This window comes from Acanthochromis polyacanthus, chromosome 15 (assembly GCF_021347895.1).
Source record: "Acanthochromis polyacanthus isolate Apoly-LR-REF ecotype Palm Island chromosome 15, KAUST_Apoly_ChrSc, whole genome shotgun sequence".
NCBI lineage: Eukaryota > Metazoa > Chordata > Actinopteri > Pomacentridae > Acanthochromis > Acanthochromis polyacanthus.
The window spans coordinates 19,598,320-19,618,577 of record NC_067127.1 but is presented as its reverse complement, the minus strand read 5'-3'; the positions used below and the strand labels follow the sequence as shown (position 1 = coordinate 19,618,577).

Genomic DNA, 20,258 nt, shown 5'->3' with positions numbered 1-20,258 from the left:
CGCCTGGTGCTTCCAGCCCAGCACAGCTCGAAATCTCTAACCAGACTCTTCTCCTCTGTTGCTCCCAAATGGTGGAACAAACTACCAAACTCTGTGCGTTCTGCTGAGTCCCTTTCTACTTTTAAGAGACAATTTAAGATTCAATTGTTCAGAGAACACCTAGGCACTTAATCCGACTCCACCTTAGGGGTAGAATAAGTCAGGTGGTCCAAAACCCAGCACTTATTTAGCACTGACAAAGTTGAAAAAAGGGGGTGGGGGGGTGGGGGTGGGGGGGGGGGGTTGGCACTTCTTCTGCAACTTGATGGCAAACACCTTTGACCAATCGCACTTGAAGCACTTACTAAAGGTTTTTCCTTATGTCTGAATTCTTGCTCGTGTTGTACGTCGCTTTGGACAAAAGCGTCTGCTAAATGAAATTGTAGAATTGTAGAATGGTGGAAACTGAAAAAGGAATAGTGTTGTATTGTTTTCAGGGAGGAGTGAAGCCTTTTCTGGTCATTTACCCATTTCTGGTCTCCAGATGCAGGCCTCCTTCCCCCACTGTTGGTGTGTCCTGAGATGGTTTTCAGACCTCTCCACACTTCTCTGGCTTTGTTTTGGGTGAGGTGATGTTCCAGTTTCCTCCTGTAGCTGTCCTTGCCTTCCCTATCTTCTTCTTGAGCTCCCTCTGGATCCTCCTCATCTCCTCTCTGTGTCCGGATCCAAAGCCCCTCTTCTTCTTGTTAAGCAGATCCATCAGCTCAGGGGTCACTCATGGTTGGTCACTGGAGAAACACTGTACCTTCTTGGTAGGCACAGTGTTCTCCATGCGGAAATTAATATAGTCATTGATGCGGTGGGTCAGGCCATCTATGTCCTCCCCATGAGGTCTACACAATGCTTCCCAGCCTGTTGATTCAAAGCAGTCCCTCAGTCTCTCACTGGTCTCAACATACTATTTCCATATACTGTGAATGTTAGGGGGTTGTTTATTCACCATACGTGTGGTCTGAGCAACCAAGCAGAGGGAGGGGTGAAGAGATGTACGCCTCCTGGGAATTTGCATACAACGGATCCAGCGTTTTATTGTCCTTCGATTCTAAATTAACCCTTAGTGAGCATGGAGTGCAAACCAGGACCAGATCACTATGTAGGTCTACATGTCTTCACATCAGACAGGTGATTCCGTCACAGACAGAATGACAGTTTGACTATGTCTTCATAGTGTATTACAAACCTGCAGTCTCAATATTTGGGTTTCACTGTAAATTGCTCAGACATGAAGAAAGGGCCGATCAGGATCTAAAAGTAGGTCACACTATGAACTTCCTCAGACAGGTGAGCTGTCACACAGAGTCCTATCAGCTGAACTCCTGAACTTCTGGTTTCACTGTTTAAGAAATCATTCATAAACTGGGCTGTTAGTTATTTGGACACTTTGATCAGCTGAGATTTTTTATTATTATTATTTATTTGTTTTATTTTGCATTATACATAATTTGGTGTATTGGCTAGTCTTGTATGAATGACAAATATTGTGTACCACAACGCCCTGTGGAACTGTATGTGCTATATGTGAATGCAGCCATGAGTAACATAAACAGAAGAGTGACCTCTGCTTGAAAAAGGCTTGTATGATGGGATGTTATCAATTTAAAATAGATTGATGAACTCAGAAATGTTCCATGTCTGAAAGGGCTTAAGTCAGCATCGTTCCTCTGGTCATCCCAAAATGCTGCTACCAAACTTGTAAAGAAACTGAATGAAAACAATTTGTATGTCTTGTTTAATTGCAAATAAATTTGCACCTTTCATCAGAAAAGTTCTATTGGAATGTTTTTATTAGCATTATTAATAGCTAAGAGCAACTCAGACAATGCTTGTGTGTGTGTTTGCACAGTGTAGGCTAAATTCACATGCACATATGAAATCTAATAAAATGCAGTACAACAGTTCTTTCATGAATTCTTCATTCATGAAGCTTCAACACTTTAGTTCTTATTGCTGTTGTTCAAAAAGGCCAAAAGTACATTATTTTCATTATCAAAGTGGGACACTGAACTGCATTGAATGGACATGCTATCAGGAATTTTACAATGTACTGGTCATGATATTTAAGAAGGAGCTAGACACATTTCCAACTTCTCAGCAATTATTTTGGAAATACTATTTCAAAGCTAGCTGCATATATTGATGTTTTCATAATAGGAACAAATTAGGAGTGTTGCAGTCTGTTGGTTATCATATGATCTGTTAGAATGAGTTTGATATTTCAATTACTATGCGATTTTATTAAAGATAGTTTTGCAGCACTAACCTCAGTTAAGTATGTGTTGATAGAAGGAAAGCAAATTATCAAGGCGAAATGTCAACTTCATAAAAAATTAGATTTCTATGCGTCTTTGTTCAAATAGGAAACCACACGCAGCAAAACTTAAACGCAACACCGTACGTCATGACGTCATCAGCCGTCCGACCACTGCTTGAATGACTTCCTGTTTACTTTGTGCCGCTGCTCTGAAAGATGGACTGCTGTTCACTCTGTTTCTCATTCGCTTCTACAAACTGCCGCCGTGTGTAGACCAACACACCGCCGACAGCCGAATGTGGAGAGTTCGCTATGCTGTTTTCCCAGCTGCCAGAGGATGTCCTATATCATGTCGTGTCTTTTTTGGACCACAAATCTCTCTGTCGGCTTTCTCAAGTTTGTAAAAGCATGCACCGCTTTGTAAACCGAGACGCGGTGTGGAGGAAGATTGCTAAGGAGTTTCTAAACACCGGAATTACTCGGGATGGGACAGACATGTAAGACAACAGTCGCTCACCGATGCTACAGCGTGTTTTAAGCTTGGCGCTAGGCTAAGCTGTGTGACTGTGCTGACAGTCATTCATGAACTCTGCTGACACGTTGTGTCATCAGCTGTTCGTGGGCTAGTGGGCTGGCACTCATGTGAACATCCTTAGCGCGTTGGAAGAGTCTCTAGCTACGTGTTTACTTTAACTCTCATAGCTTGTTCTAACGTTTGTCGTCCACACATTAGGGCTGTGAAACATCAAACTGAATACATTTAAGCATGTTACTCAAGAAGTGCATTTAAATTTAGCACTGTCCCATTATGATGTTTACACCCATCAGCCGTAGAGTTGTGACTACTGACAGGTGAAGTGAATAACATCGATCGTCTTGTTATAATGCAATGTTCTGCTGAGAAACCTTGAGTCCTGACATTCATGTGGATGTTTGACATGTACCACCCACCTAAACACTGCAGGTCAAGCAACCCTATAACCCTCCCCATAGCAACAGCAGTCCTTGATGCCAGTTTCCACCCTCAGCAGGACAATGCACCCCCGACACACCACAAAAAACTGCTCAGGAGTGGCCCGGGTAACAGCTAAAGTGTTCACCTGGGTTCCTCACTCCTCGGATCCAAATCTTACCGAGCATCTGTGTGATGTTCCAGGATAAGCCTGATCTAGGTAGGTCCCACCCTGCAAGCCACAGGACCCACAGAGTTCACTGCCACCATCTGAACATCCCCAGAGGTCCTGTGTCCATGCCCCACTGGGTCAGAGGACTTTTAGCAGCATACAGGAGACCAACACAAGATTAGACAGGTGGTCATGGTGTGATGCCGGATCAGTGTATATGTTGTAATCACTCTAGTATTTGGCCAATTCAGGGTGACATAAAGTTAATGAATGAATATGGATAGCTGCGAACGCCACATTTGTATAGCTTTTGGTATTATATTCCTTTATAGTCCACTTCATTCCCTACAGCATCTGTTTGTTCTGGACTTGAACCCTGAGCTGAGTCCTGCCTTTGCATAGTGAGTACACACGGACATCAGCAGCATCAGCGGACCCGCGTGGCCTCTTCCAGACTCAGGCAGATGTTGAACTTTACATTACGTGGGTGCTGGCAGACATGTTCACCGATACAGAAAGCATAACAGTCTAGGGTCTGACAAGCCAATCATCATCAGTGTTAGAACATCCATGTGAATTGTCCATAGCTTCTGTCTCATGCAATAATCTTTCTACTTTAGATCATTTAAATCTATTAGTAGATTTCAGGCACAAAATATCATTTTCCCCCCAAGAAAGTGAACAGAAGTAAAGCTTTTGTAAATGTGTATCCTGTGTCCTCAAACAACCATGTGTTCTGTCAGTACAGCAGATTCTGTCGGATGCATTGAAATAATATTTTGACCTTGTTCACTGACAGCTGCCATCTTGTCTTTTAATTACTGTTGTTTAGACAGAAAGTTCAGGAAGGTGTGAAGAATAATGCAGATAGATTGCAATGAAGGTGAATCACATGTTTTTTGTGCTTACAGCAGTTAGAAATTTTGTTTTTGTCTCATTCTTATAGTTTTGTAACTCCTGATTGAAAGTAAATGAAATGTATGACCAGTGATTTTTTTTGTTACCAACATATGATGAGGAATCAGGATTGCTCCTAAATTAGATGCAAGTAATTAGAATAGACATCAAGCATTAAAATTAGGTGTAAATAAAACATTATCTGCTGAGCCAGAAATACTTATTGTATATCAGGCACTTCATCTAATATCACATTTCTTAACTTTTTGCTGTTTTATGACCTTGAACCCCAAAAAGTAACACTGATACAAAAACATCTGTGTGTGTTCATTTTGGAGACTAAAAATCTAGGTCCGCCATTGCAGAAATGTCACTACAGTCACCAGATTTAAAACTCTGACATGCAAAATACAAACAGATTTACCTCCATCTGATTATCTCAATTAGCACTGTGTGAACTTCTTTTACATGGGCTTGAGTGTAATGGATAAATGTAAAACTCCAGCTGAATGGGGATGGTTTAAAAGAATCAAATAATTGTTTTCATCTTAACAAGCAAATTAACAGTCAGCCCTTCAAATTCTCCATTGGTCAAAGCATGGTGGTAATAAACTGTCACTGTCATTGCAGATATCCTCACATCCCGCTGAAGGAAAGAGTGAGGACAGCTCAAAACTGGTTCAATGGGGTCTGCAAAAGGGCGAGTCCTCTCAAATGGAAAACCAAGTTAGTGTGTCATTTGCCTATACTGTGTTTAAAAACACTCTCATTTTGCTCCATATAACCTAAGCAATATGCCTTCTAAGACAAGAAATCTAATATGTCCAGTTGAAATCAGCAGTTACCATACACTGTATAAAAAGACACATAACATTTGTTCTCACTGTCTGACATTAAATCAATTCAAAGTTTATTTATATCGTCCTTTGCAACTATACAAACTTTATTTATATTAACTCTACTATAATCATTTTAAATCACTTACATGTCATGTATCTTTTTGTCAGACTCTTGCCGTGGTTGCAGCTGGACGGGGATATACTGTTTCTGTCTCAGGCTGCGAATATTGGAGCATACCATCTGCATCAAGGCACCAAGAGGCTCCTGCGTAACCCATTTCAGATCTACTCTGGCCATCAGGGTGATGTGTGTCGCTTTGCTGTCACAGACTCTAACCTGATCAGTGGTGGAAGGTAGCTCACACACTGTTTGTACTGCTGCTGACTTCATTTGACATGCATTTATTATGTAACAATAATGCATAATGATAATAACACAGTAATCATTATCTTAGCTTTAAGAACTGTTACGTGACTCTGTTAGAATTCTTATTGGCCAATACAGCTTTTAAGTTTTTTTTTCACATATTCTCTGTTTTAATTACACCTCAAAGTTCCAAAAAAAATCTTGTGACCTATGTTAAATATTGTGCAGCAGCAAACGCTCTGGATAATTAGTTTGAAGAGCCAAACTTAGGACTATGTTGGCAAACATGTTTATTGCTATCCACACTGAAAGGCAGGGTTGACAACTGTCCTGTCATAGGAAGGGCAAAACATCTTTTCTTCACTAAGCAATTCATGACGTCCTCAGCTGTTGACATAGAAAGTGAAAAAAGTAGTCATGTTAGGAATCAGCGGAGAACATGAGAGAGAAGTTAAAAATTGTTCAGATTTGAAGAACATGACAAAAACTACAAGGTGTAGACTTGGCCTTCAAATTCCGCTGACCTTAATCCAATCAACATCCGTCGGATGTACTGGAATAACAAGTCCAATCCAGTTTCAACAACTTAAAGAATCGACCATAAACATCTAGGTGCTTGATAACACAGGACACCTTCAAAGATCTGTGAAGCGCTGAACTCAACAGCTTAGAGCTGGTTTGGCAGGGATGACAGGAATCTGAACAGTATTCAGCAGGTAGTTTTATTTGATTTATAGGTTTCTGTGGGTGGTTATGTCTTTCCAATATATTGGCGAGATATGATATCAGGCTAAAAAGTTTGATAATGAATTCCATTTGTGTTTGCCAGTGATGGTAAGATCCTGGTCCACAGCAGAAGAAACCACGTGTCCCTGGAGTTATCAGGTCATAACCAGGAGGTCAACTGCATAGACTCTAAAGATGGACTCATTATCAGTGGATCCAGAGACCGAACAGTCCGGGTCAGAACATTTCTGATTTGTTATTGTTATGCTTACAATCCATGTTTGTTTCACAAATAATAATACTGAACCTAATTTCTTTGTAATCTTTCTTCTTCAGAACAAAAAAAGCTACATTTCACTTTGTTTTTAATTCATCCTAAATTTTATTGATGCTGCAAATGTATATTGCATTTATAAAAAAAAAGACAATGTCACAATATAAAATATACTTACTGGTTGCTTTTGTTCCTCTAGATTTGGACTTTGACTTCCAGCTCTCCCAGAGATACAATTCCCATGTATGACAGAGTGTGGTCTGTTGCTATTAGTCCCACATTAAGGTAAGGATCTGCTCAGAATCATTTACAAGCAGTTGGCTATCAGTTGCCACAAAGAGGCTGATGAATGTGATGGTGATGGGTGCCTCAATCAGTCACTGATATGGCTGGAACAGACTACTGACACTAAGGAATAATGGCATGCCAGATTTAACTTTAACTCAAGACAGATCACATTGATTTACATCCGGATAGTGATTATCAAACTAACGTGAGCCTGATGTCGCCTCACTCCTCTGTGGATTGAGGCAGATGCTTCGTCAGATCATCGCTGTGGATGGAGTCTGAATGCTGAGTTAATGCTTTGGGCACTTAGTCATGTTTCTTGTGTTGCTCCTGAGCAACTTTTATAGTGTAGCTGCATGGGCACATTGTCCTGCTGCGACCTTCTAGGAGTATTATTGCCATGTGGGGGCAAGCTTGGTCTGCAACAATGTTTAAGTTGGTGGAACAGGTCAAACTGTCATTCACATGAATGGCAAAACCCAAGGTAAATAGGTAAATATTGCAGCCCTGCTTTTTTCAGAAGGTACCTTTCATTATAACTTTTTCAGTCATTAGTGTGTTTAAGTATTGTGTGAGGAAGTGTGTTACTAGCTATTCTGTCAGGTAGCCCATGTTTGACTGCTGTAATATTAGACAGCTGTATCTTAACCACATTTTGAATTCCATGTATTTCAGTAACCTGTATTTGAGTTTGGTGTAAAAAAAAATGTCTTCTCTAATTTTAGTAATTAAACTTAAATCTAGTTGGATTACATGAGTAAAGTTGGCCTTACAATCCAATGTGGTTCATTTTTAAAGGAATATTTCAGCTTTATGAGGAATGAATGATTTCTTTGACATTTCTTTTGGGGCTAAAGCTGCTGTATGACAAGCTATTGCGCTACTATTGTGCTGCTGTGGTTTTACTGAGTGTGATGCTGGTTACTTATTCTCTTTTGTAATGAATGCCTGCATTCCAAAACCAGCCTTGCGGTCCCTCATTCCTACGCCTCATTCAACACTGATTCAAATATTTTTCATTTTACTGTCAAGTTTTCTTTTGCTTTAATTTAGTTGAAATTGTTCTTGTCAGGATATTTTATTCTAACAATATAGGACAAAGCCAAATGTCTTGGATAAATGTGATTATTGAGAATTTAATTAATTACTAAATGTGAATAATATAGTTACAATGAAAATTCTTAGTATGAATTCATAATTATGGGGCACCACCCTGGAATCAGGGCTCAATGATCAAAGTGTCATCAATCTCAAAGGAAAAAAGAATAACCAAAGTTTGTTAATATTTGTGAATGAAAAATTAAAAAAAAGAAGAATGTGTGAAATCGAGCCCTGACCGTGTCACCCACTGATGTCGCAGTAACCCATGCACAAATATTAACAGAACACTGTTCTTTTAAAGCTGCCATAATGTTTATGACAAATGTATCTGCCAATGAATTTATACAGTAAACGTCTGCGTAACTACCAGGCAACTAATAATAGCAAAATAAGGACAGAAGAACAACACAGTGCAAATGTTTGTGTGCGTGCGTGTGTGGAAAGACATGACCACTAGGTTTGAACACTACAACACAGCTGGCTTCACGTGTTCCTTTAAAGCACACAAGATGACAAACAGTGAAACTGAACACCAGGTGTGTTTAAATAGATGCACTACCTGTGAAAAATAAGGATTATGTGTCCTCCTGGGGAGGTGGTCCTCATGGTGTGTATAATGTGTGTCAGTCTAAGTGTGGGTTAGTAAAGAGAAGAGAGAGAGGAGCAGGTCTGCTCCAGAAGGGCATGAGGTGAACAGCTGTGGATGATGCAATATTCATGTTTTTTTAAAGTGATTTTTTTTTGGCCTTTTCCCCTTTATTATAGTGCACAGTTGAGAGAGTGACAGGAAGCATCGGGAGCAGAGTGGGGGAAAGACATGCAGTAAATGGCCATGGGTCGAACTCGAACCCATGACCGCTGTGTCGGGACTATAGTCCTTGTATATGGGTCGCCTGCTCAACCTGTTGAGCTACAGGAGTCCCTAACATTCACATTTCTATCTGTCACAGATCAGTAAATGGCCTGATGGTCTTCTACCACCCTCTGGTATTTGATCTTTGTAGAAATGCGACATATTGCAAGCATACACACGACAACACAAACTAGCAGCAATTATCCAATGAATGAATAAGCAGCTTCTAGAAACAACAACGTACAAAAAGTCAAGCACACAGAAGGACACAGCAGTCCTTAAAACACAGAGCAAAACACGCTAACTAACTATTTAGTCTCTGTCCAGACAACAGCTCTCTTAGTTGTAGTAGCGAATAGTGTGAGATCTACTGCGTTACTGATCCATCAGTCTGAATGCGCGCGGGCCGCTGTGGCTACTTTGGAAGTAGTGCAAACATTTGATTTAAGTGCTCCCTTATAGTAACTTCCTGCACGAAGCCAGGAATTCTTTCCAACAACTCGACACACTGGGGATGCGAGGAGGTGGTGCCAACCAATGGCAGTTAAAGGTTCGGTGATGTCATGGTCGTATCTCGAGGTTCCCCTGGTGTGTTTGGGGGTCCCGTCCAGTGAGGAGCCTGGACTCTGATTCAAACCAGGTCGCAATCAGGTGTGACTTTGAGTGGCCCAGCGGCATTTCTTTGTCTCTTTGTCCCTGTGTTCCTTATCGGGCTTTTGCTTTTTCTTTGTTCAGAGAGAGATGTTAAGGCCCAACAGTCATAGGCACGCAAACCAAGGAGATCCCTGAAAATGTCATACAAGGGAAAAACTTAACCTGTCAATATGCAACATGTCCCTCCACCTTTATTTTTGAATTTCGCTTAACAAAAGTGAAGTTTTTCAATGTCACTGTCTTTATTGTATGGATTTCATCCTCCTTTACGTAACAATTTGCACACTTGTTTTGGCTATAGAACTTGCACCTGAAATGGGGAACAAGAGTAAACTACCTCCACTCCCAGAGTGAACTCTGAGGGTTATTCTGCTCCAATGTCAATGGCAGTCTATCGGGACGTTGTCTGTTTTTTCTGGGGTACCCTGCAGTTGCACCCCTTGGTGAAGACTGTATGGGTCTTGGTCTGGAAAAAGGGATGGCAAGGGTGTAGCAAGTGAGCAGATGTAGTATAAGTCTGCTTGGGACAATGTATTTTCCATCTTTATCAAAATTAGCATAGATGACCCGTACACCAACTCTCACAAAGGGTATTGGGTCGATTTTAGATTTTCAAAACTGTTTGTCCTTCCATTTTCTTCCTTTTATCCAAAATTGGATTGTGATGGCAGCTGGCTAATCAAGGTATTCTCACTGTCCTTTACCCCAGTGATATTTTTATTTTTTTCCAGGGGCTTCCAGATGAATTCCCAGGCCAGAAGAGATATGTAATATACAATGTGTTCCCAGAAAACCTTCAATGGAAAAAGTGCTCCCTCATGATAATGGTTTTCTCGTTGCACATACTGTCCTGTGTAATCACAGACCAGAAATGTTCCCTCGTGATAATCTTTTTATGTTTGCAGATACTCTTGTGTGAGCTTGTATCATGTGCATGCTTGTGCATTTTTTGTTAGACAAATTAACCCTCCTCACTGTATCTCTAAGGCTGAGTCCATCCATTAATTTTATCTACTTGTATCTGCAGTCTCATTCTTTTGGTCACTACCCAGATGCAGGTGATCATAGGGGAGGGTTGGAACTTAGACTGAGTGGTAAATCGAAAGCTTTGCCTTCTGGCTCAGCTCCATCTTTACCACTGTTGTCTGGCATACTGCTGATATTGCTGATGATGTTGCATCAGTCTGTCCATCTCATGCTCGATTTTACAGTCAATGATGAACATGATCCTGAGATCACTGCTTTCAAATGAGCTCCTTCACTACCTCAGCAACCTCTGCCAAGGATACAGGTGAGGTCTTGTTGGCCACTTTCAGGAGCTTTTAAAACTGCTCTTTTTCTTATCTGACAGCATCAGTATTCCAGGACAGCAGTTCTCCTTCCTGGCTGTACACAGCCTAAACCAAACCCTACTTTCCTCTCACAGTACATGTCTCCTGCTTGAGAAGACTCCTGAGCCACCCTGGTATGAAAGGCGCCTTCTTCATCTTGACGGTTTCCTTCACCCCTGGTATGCACCAGTGGCTTCTTAGTTTGCTGCCACAACAGGCACCAATGACCTTCTGACCACAGCTCTAACCAGCCACCCTGCAATGGATGCTTTAAACATAGTCCTTTTGGATTCCATGTTTCCAAATGATACAACCACAAAGTTGATCATCTATTTTTTGCCTAATATGCTTTGATACCGTTACATTTATAAACCAGCAATTATGCTTGCAATGTTTGTTATGGTCTTCCATGCCAGACACACACCTCCAAAAACAAAACGCCACTCTGATCCTAACTAGGCAGGTTGTTCTTCCCAAACACCTTCCTCAGTGTTTCTCCATCATTGCCCATGTGAGCATTGAAACCTCCACAGCTGATCTATGGTGTCCCCAGATGAAATTCTTTCCAGGATGCTACCCAAAGACTCCAGAAAGGGCAGGAATGCTGTCCAGTGTATGAGCACATACAGCAGTTAGCCTTCTCCCCAGTGACTTACAGTTGCAGAGAACCAACCTTTATTCCCTGGGGACAACTCAGCACTTGGGCACTTTCGATCCAGAACCTCTTACTCTAGTCATCTCTAAAAAAAGGGGGGAGTCCAGTCCTTCTCTAAAACTTTGGTTCCAGAACCCATGCTATGCTTATAGGGGAACCCAACTATATTTATTTGGTACCTCTCTACCTCCAGCACCAGCTTCAGATCCTTCCCTGGAAGAGGTGATGGGCCTTTTTTATGACCTTGTAACACTGGATCTAATATCTGATAAACACTATTTAAAAGTTTCTAGTGGTTATAAAACCTTGTCAAACATCAAAAACAGTGTCTTAGTGTATATACCTGCTCATTTGCAGTCCTTTTAGCTTGCAGATCGGTATCCGACATATATCATATTGTCCCAAGCAGGTAAATGACCTTAATAATATGTGTCTTGCACCCAATCTTTGGTAAATTGACATTAAACTTGTGATCACTGCTTATAGCCATGCATTTTACATAATCAGATCAAGTTCACATGGTAACTGTGCATTGCTTAACTACTTTTCATTGTTGCCTGCAGCTATACACCGATCAGCCACAACATTATGGCCACTGACAGCTGACGTGAATAACATCAATCATCTAGTTATAATGCAATGTTCTGCTGGGAAACCTTGAGTCTTTGGGAATCTTGTTTAACATGTACCACCCACCTAAACATTGCAGGTCAGGCAACCCCTAGCAACACCTGTGAAGGATAAGCATTCTAAAAAAAAGAAAGAACAAAGTACAGAAAATAAATAAGGCTTCTTGCACAGTGTTTACATATAACCAGCTTGAGATGTGAAATATCTGTAAAAGTACGGATTGAAATAAGCATGAGAAAGTAATATCCAGTTCTTTGTAATGTTTATTTAGAAGTGCCTTTGATTTTTCAGCCATGTTAACACCCAGACACCTAATAACATACACTGAGACACACTGAATCACAGCATTGGTCACATGCAGGCAGACAGGTGCAGAGCACTGTAACAGTATCTGCTTCATCACCTGCTAGTTCAGCAGAGAGGCAGGTGTTTATCCATCTGGCTGCAGAGTGAAAACACACAGAAAAAATCACAGGATTTTATGGCTTCCAATATCTTTAAATAATTTCCTACTCTTTATACAGCCTTAAGATTGATTAAAACAAAGTCGAGTAGTTAATGTTAGCTCCTGTGGTTTCCATATAGCAGGACTCAGCCTTTGTTATATTGTTTTATTTTTTCCTTTTTAATGCAACTTATAAGATTGTAACCTGTTACAGAGAATGGTCTCCGCAGACATTCTGTTGAGTTAGTCAAACTTCAGAATCAGGTTACAGTCTTAATTCTATCATTTTCTGCTTTTTACTAATACAATTATTTAGAAACTAGTGTCTTGTAAGGACATTGTTTCAGAGACAAAGATAACTAAATTCTCATGCAGTTAAGTATTTTAATTCATTTATGTCAAGGGTCTAATTTTGCAGTCAGTATGTCTCTCATCTTGGTCAGAAATGTCTGATCTGGCAAGTCTGCACTTTATCTCTTTAATGGTTGAGGTATGTCTGGTGTTGGGGCAATTAAAACACTTGTTTCTAAAATTGATAACAGCATGTAAGAAGGGAAAATGTTTTATAGATTACATGTATTGCTCACGGCAAGATACAAAATGTGATTATTCTGATAATTTTCCATTTAAAAAATCCTGTTGACAGTGACTACTAGGATAAACAGGAACATCTGATAGCTGTTGAATTTTTGACAGGATGCAAATTCTGGTCACCTACTAAAGCCAGATGCATACACACCCATCCACCTACCTCCAAACCGAGACTGTATCTCTGTGGGACACAAGTCATCGTGCAATGATGCTGAATGTACGCAGCTAAAGCATCAGACAGAATGTGTACGATTCTGTTCTCTCCATCTTTCGTTCGTAAATCCCTTCTACTAAAAGTAGTCTTCTGATTTAATTCTTAAAACCCAATCTTAGTCCAGTTATACCTTCATACATAGTACCTATAAATAAGTTAGGATCATATAGTGTCTTAATTTTCAGCCTAGAATTGTAGCTCCTTCAAACAAGCTAGTGAGAAATCCACTATATCAGCATAGATGTGTGGTGGTCTGGTCTGTCTGGTCCTGGCCTCAAAGTGTCCCTCAGATCTGAGAGCAACAGACAGATTATCCACATCATTAATTCTCCAATTTGCTGGCTGAAATAGCAGACCGTGTTTCAGCCCACTGCCCCCTCATAATAGAAACCTGCTCCCTACCTCTCACTGACCAGCAGCCTGGGTAATTAAAACTCTTTGGGAAACCAGGTGTCAACTTGCTGATAAACCTGTTAAACCCACTTTGGCCCTGCACACCAAGTAACTTATGCCTCCTGCTGGTTCCTGAAAGCAGAATTGACTTTTTTCACCTCAGCTGTTTAATCATAAGCCAAGCTAAAAGTCACAAAGCATGCAAAAGTACAAACCATACTGTATCAAGCAGCTGAAAAAGTGACCTGGCTGTATAACCAGGGGTTAAATCAATGTCTATGTCAGTCTTAAAAGAATATTGGGACTGAAAATAATAGGGTATGACTCTGTGAGTGTATTGGATAGTTACTTTTCTACGATATAATGTGATTCTCTGATATGATGCAGTGACAGTATTTATGTGTGATATCGAATTAATCAATACTCGGCGTACACTGATTGTGAATGTTCTTTAAATGTAATAGGAATTTCATTAGTGAATTTAGTCAGGCTACATCACCTGAATTTGTCTCTGCAAGCCCTGTATAAGCTTGATGTGAACAGCTCTGATCAATGGCACGTGTGTGCGTTAGCCACAGCTGAATGCACATAACTAGTTCAAGTTGAGATCTGAATTATACTTGACAGATAAGAAGTTGTATGTTAAAATAAGGATGATGTAGTTTCTCTCTGTGATATCCATTACAGTCATTGAACATGGAACAAACTTAGTAAACAACAAATTTGCCCTGCTTATACCATAGCCACTTGCTAACTCAGAGCCAAATAAAGTATACTTAACTTGAAACTTACACAGACAACAGTACCTTATCTTGCTTTCTGAAACAAAAATAAAATCTAGTTTCAGAATTAATTTACATTACTAATTAACGTCTCACTCAGAGAAGGAATTGGCAATACTTGACTTTATGATCCTGATAAGTTCAAAAATCTAGAAAGAAATTTTTTTTCTGAAGGTAAGGCATGTTTTTTTTTGTATAGCATAATTCATACACAAGGCGATTCAAGGTGCTTTACAATGGCAAAGAAATACATTCAGCCCAGACTTTTAAAATGAATTGTAAAAATGATTTAAAGGTAGACATACATTACACTCATAGAAATAGAATAGAATTAAAAGTGCATTAAAAGTCAAGAAAATGGATCGAGCATCCCAGAGAAAGCTGCAGGTGTTCGGGAAGTTTGTTCCACAGGTGAGGAGCATAATAACTGAATGCTGCTTCACTATTTTGGTTCTGGTTCTGTGAACACACAGTAAACCTTTCCTGAAGACCTGAGGGCATCATATCACTCTGCAAATTAGCTGCTTTTGTCTGTCCAGTGAATCCAGTGTGTGTGTGTGTGTGTGTGTGTAGGTGTCAATTGATGAGCTTCAAGTGGCACTGATTACATGCAATACATTGTCGAACAGCTTGCGGGAAAAGAATTTGTATAAAGCTGATCATCTACAGACTTAGCACTCCTCCATCTGCCGCACAAACCTCATTCCACCTCTGTTTCCATCCTTGTGTTTATGTCGTTCCACTGGATATCATCTGAAGGTCTGTGAGTGGGAATTATTGTGGCTAAGATGAAATGTCAAGGCTAGGACAGCAACCCCCATATTTGCTCTCTGCTGCTTCAGAAAAGAGATTGATCCCATCCGTGGCTATAGACCTTGGCTTATTTTCCTCTTTTAGATTGCCTTTCTTACTCATGCTCTTTTTTCCATGCCACACTGTGTGCTCCCACTGCATACCCACTGATGGAGCTCATATTGGATAGGGTCAGTGAAATATGACAAGGCGCCGCTACAGGTGGTTGCAAGGGTGAAATAGGGTCACCTAAATTTAGCTCAGAGTTGTCTGTGTTTGTTTTGCCTCTTTTTGTCCCTCTCTGCGTGAATCTCAGTTGTATGTGGTTTATAATTAGCCCTCAACCACATTATTAAAAGGCTCTAACAATGCATAATGCAATAAATGTTGTCTTTTTTTTTACCCTAGTTAGTTTCAGATGTAGTTTTCAGCAAAATTGATAAAAGCTAATTTTTGATGTTCTGTGTTGTTAGTGGTTTTGCCCCACAGGTAGGATGTGAGCTAAACAAGAAGGAGAAATTCTGAAGGGAGTTTGATGAAGTGATGCAAATTATCCCCAGGAGTCAGAGAGTGGTGATTGGTGCAGACTTCAATGGACGTGTTGATACAGGAAACAGAGGTGACGAGGAAGTGATGGGCAGGCCTGGTATTCAGGATAGGAACGCAGAAAGATGTCAAGGATCAGCACTGAACCCCTTCATGGTCGCTGTGGTGAAGGACAGGCTGACAGCTGAAGTTGGACAGGAGTCTGCATAGACTATGATGTGTGCAGATGGCATTGTGATCTGTAGTGAGAGGTGGAGGTATGCCCTGGAAAGAAGAGGAATGAATACATGTGCGTGAATGAGAGGGACCCAAGTGGAAGGGTGAGGTTACAAGAAGTAGAGATGAAGAAGGTGGAGGCTTTAAAGTACTTAGGGTCAACAGTACAGAGCAATGGATAGTGTGGAAAAGATGCAAAGAAGTGTGTACAAGCAAGTTGGAACAGATGGAAAGTGTCGGGTTTAATAAAAGACTATCAGCAAGAATGAAAAGAAAGGTGTAGAAAACAGTGGTGAGACAGTGACACTGAGGAAAAGACAGGAGGTGGAGCTGGAGGTAGCAGAGACTAAAATGTTGAGGTTCTCTTTGTGAGTGACCAGGATGGATAAGATCAGGAATGAGTACATCAGAACATGTTAGAGGCTTTGGAGATAAAGCCAGAGAGGTCAGACTGAGATAGTTTGGACATGTACAGAGGAGGGAGTGTGAATATATCGGTAGAAGGATGCTGAATTTTGAACTGCCAGGCAGGAGGCCTAGAGGAAGACCAAAGAGGAGGTTGATGAATGTAGTGACAGAGGACATGAAGTTAGTTGGTGTGAGAGAAGAGGAAGCAGATGATTTGCTGTGGTGACCCCTGAAGGGAAAAACCAAAAGGAAAAGAAGAAGTCTGAAAGCTAATTTTAAGTTTACCACAATGAATATAACTAAAACAATTACAGTGTGATACATTTTGATTAACAGGCAGATTGGTAGTGAAATCTAATATTAGACAACTGTTGATATAAATATTATTCAGGTTTTGGTCAGAGAACCCCTGACTTTATTGTGCCATCGGGTTTCTATTTATTTTCCATTTCTTTATTTATTCCTGTGTCCTTGTATGGACTAAACTGAAGATAATTATCAAATCTATGCACTGTAGTCAGTTGTTCATAACATCTGATGTAATATATGTTGCAATGTACATTTTGTTATTCAGTTGAACGTTTGTTTTGTAATTTATTTAAAACGGTATTTTTCTTGGGAAGTGAGACAAATCTAGGAATAAAATTTATCCGTCTATCCATTATCTATTTACCGCTTAATCCTCATTAAAGGTTGCAGGAGGCTGGAGACTATCCCAGCTGACTTAGGGTGAAGGCAGGGGACACCCTGGACAGGTCACCAGTCTATCACAGGGCTGCACATAGAGACAATCACACTCACATACACACTTATGGATAATCTAGAATCACCAATTTACCTCAGCATACTTTTGGACTGTGGGAGGAAGTTGGTGCACAGAGAGAACATGCAAACTCCACAGAGAAAGACCCCAGATCCAAGCCGGCATATAAACCAAGGATCTTCTAGGTGTGAGGTGACAGCTGATCACTTACATCGATGATCTCTGGCTCTGATTGTTTCTGTGGTGGCCTTCAGGACTTGATCATGACACCAAGAGTATCATCTCCTTTCTAGTGTGTTGAGCAAAAATTCAGAATATCTTTTGGGGTTCACCATTGGTAATGCCAATATCTTAACTTTGCCCAGAAGATTTGCTGCCTGAAAAGCACATCATTCACTGCCCGTCCAGGGAACTCAACATGATGGAGCTTCACTTTCCACAGCTCAGTCCATGCCACCTCCAGTACATTGTCCTACCTTGTCAGGTACCCTGCTGTCCTTTAGCCACCTTCCTGCATAACCTTTCATTCTCCATTGCTGCTCTATCTGAACCAGAAAGCGCTTCTCCTTTCCATAGTCAATCTGAATTATTGAAGAGATTCAAGTCCACCTCGGATTTCTTTCTGGATTCCCACCTCTTTGCTTTGGTGCAGCCTCGACTCTGCTTGTTGAAGGGCTTCCACTGCTCACCAGTCCTCGCCTCAGTTCCAACTTAAACCACCTTTAGCACAACAAATCAAGGTCTCGTCAACTAGAATTCTTCTGCTGAGATTCCTCAATATTGTTCTCAGCTAATTATTTGGACCCGAGAACTTATTTTCCTGTTCTGTGCCTTAATTGACGCTGGTGGCACCTTATACACCAAGAGTAGCTACATGCTGGTACAGCCATGCTTTTTAACTATAAAGCTGACTGCGCCATCCAGCCATCTCTACACATCTATACAGGTGGATCAGTTTAATGATGTGTCCCTCAGGGTGCTTTCACAAACCTTGCCGATGGGCTTCAGTGTTTTTTCTGAGATGTTAGCAAGTGCAAAATGAAAGCAGAAACTCATAGCAGCCAAGTGGTGAGTGGGATATGAGCCTTTTCATCACTAATGGAATTAGTACAGTAGAGATGTACATTATGGCAAATTTACCATGCTAGTACCAAATTAGTACACCTCTGTCCCAGTTTAACTTTGAATTCATTACTCCACCAAGGAAACGCAGAGTTATGTGATAATCAGTGTATGTCTGTCTGTCTGTTAGTATCATTACTCAAAAACAGACAAATCGATTTGGATGAAGGTCAGAAGTGACACAAGGACCACCTCATTAGATTTTGGACATGATGCGGCTTATGGTCTGGATCCACAGATTTGTGAAAGATTTCTGTATCATTGCGAGATAGCGTCACATCATCACCTTAACTATGACAACAAGTGAACACTTCGTCAGCTGCTTATTGACGATCACATGATTGTGATCCTACTACAAATTGACCGCTGCAGTCTTATTGGGACTTATCTGTCAGAAATAGTACAAGGAACAATTGATTGAATTGTTGGGGTGTTTCCAAGTCCCATCAATTCACGCCCCCACTACATATTTAGGTCACATGATCCGGTATCCGTACATAACTTACACAAACATAACACATGCTTGTGCTCAGCACAATGTCATTTTGTTTGTGGGTACATCTATTTTAAATTATGATTAAATGGCTGCATTCTATAGTGCCGTGATTACCGCCACAAATTTTTTTCAAGGTTTCAGCTCTTGGAAATGATATGACAACTGAGTAGCCTTGGCAGAGTACTATGCTGTCTGAGTGCTTTTCTTGTTTGCACCTGCTATTTTCTGAGATTCAACCATTACCACGAAAGAAGTAGGGTGAAGCATAAGCGTATTTACTCCTATCCCTTCTACATCTCGACCATCAGTCACTCAGTACCCCACTCCTATAGTTATCTATTTACATATTTACAAACAAAATAGAAAATAAATAATATAAATAAGTAAATATTAAATAATACCCAAGGCAAAGCCCCTCCTCATCCCTGTACCTCGTGAAAAGCATATTTTTTTACTGCTTTTTAAACTGTGTCGTGCTTGGACATTGCTTGAGCCCCGTCTCCAATCCTCCAATCCTCCAATCCTCCAACCTCACTCCACATATTGAAAAACAAAAGGGCTTTAGTGTTGTGTGAAATCGGCCACGTTTGAATGTTACATCCCCTTTGCAATTACAACCCCTATCTCTGTGAAGAAATAAGTTTTGAATCTTTACAGAGGCTGGTTGTTTATTGCTTTGTACATTATTTGTGCTGTTTGAAATTGAACCAGGTCAGTAAATATTAGTATTTTGGATTTTAAAAAGAGTGAATTTGTGTGATCTCTGTGACCTTTAAAGTTCTAAGTTTTGCTGCAGATCAGACTTGTAATAAATTAATCAACTATATTCACATTTGTGAGTGGTCGTAGTGTTTTGCATCATTGGGGTATTTAACTGAACCCTTGATGCAGCTCACTTTTCCAGATAACATGCAACAATTGAGTGCTTTTTCATCAGTGTCAAGCCATAATGAATGAATGAATATAATGAATATAATGAACATACACTACTGTTGAATTTCATGTTCTCCATGAAAACTCACATTTTTATCCATGTGCTAACATAACTGCACAAGGGTTTTCTAATCATCAGTTAGCCTTTCAACACCATTAGCTAACACAATGTAGCATTAGAACACAGGAGTGATGGTTGCTGGAAATGTTCCTCTGTACCCCTATGGAGATATTCCATTAAAAATCAGCTGTTTCCAGCTAAAATAGTCATTTGCCATGTTAGCAAAGTCTAGGCTGGATTTCTGATTAATTAAATGTTATCTCCATTGAAAAACCGCTTCTCTTTCAAAAATAAGGACATTTCTAAGTGTCCCCAAATTTTGGAATGGTAGTGTATATGAATAAAAAACAAGAAACCATCAGTTTAAGAGAGATGAAGCCGGTAGTATCACAGCTTCTATGTCTAACGAGCATAATCATGGCAAAAAATATTTTGTGCAATCGGAGTCACGTGATAAAAGAATCACT

At 40.3% G+C, this 20,258-nt stretch overlaps 1 protein-coding gene across 2 annotated transcripts in view; it reads left to right on the top strand.

Annotated features, from left to right (window-relative positions):
- Positions 1–2,464: 2,464 nt before the first annotated feature.
- Positions 2,465–20,258, top strand: part of fbxw4 (F-box and WD repeat domain containing 4) — a 52,250-nt gene continuing 34,456 nt past the window's right edge. Inside the window, exons 1-5 of one of the 2 annotated variants that reach the window (XM_022207708.2) lie at positions 2,465–2,787; positions 4,942–5,037; positions 5,319–5,504; positions 6,347–6,479; positions 6,717–6,802. In XM_022207708.2, the coding sequence (XP_022063400.1) occupies positions 2,603–2,787; positions 4,942–5,037; positions 5,319–5,504; positions 6,347–6,479; positions 6,717–6,802 (686 nt within the window). In that variant the 5' untranslated portion in view covers positions 2,465–2,602. The remainder of the gene's footprint in view (positions 2,788–4,941; positions 5,038–5,318; positions 5,505–6,346; positions 6,480–6,716; positions 6,803–20,258) is intronic. The other variant, XM_022207706.2, reaches the window with a different exon arrangement.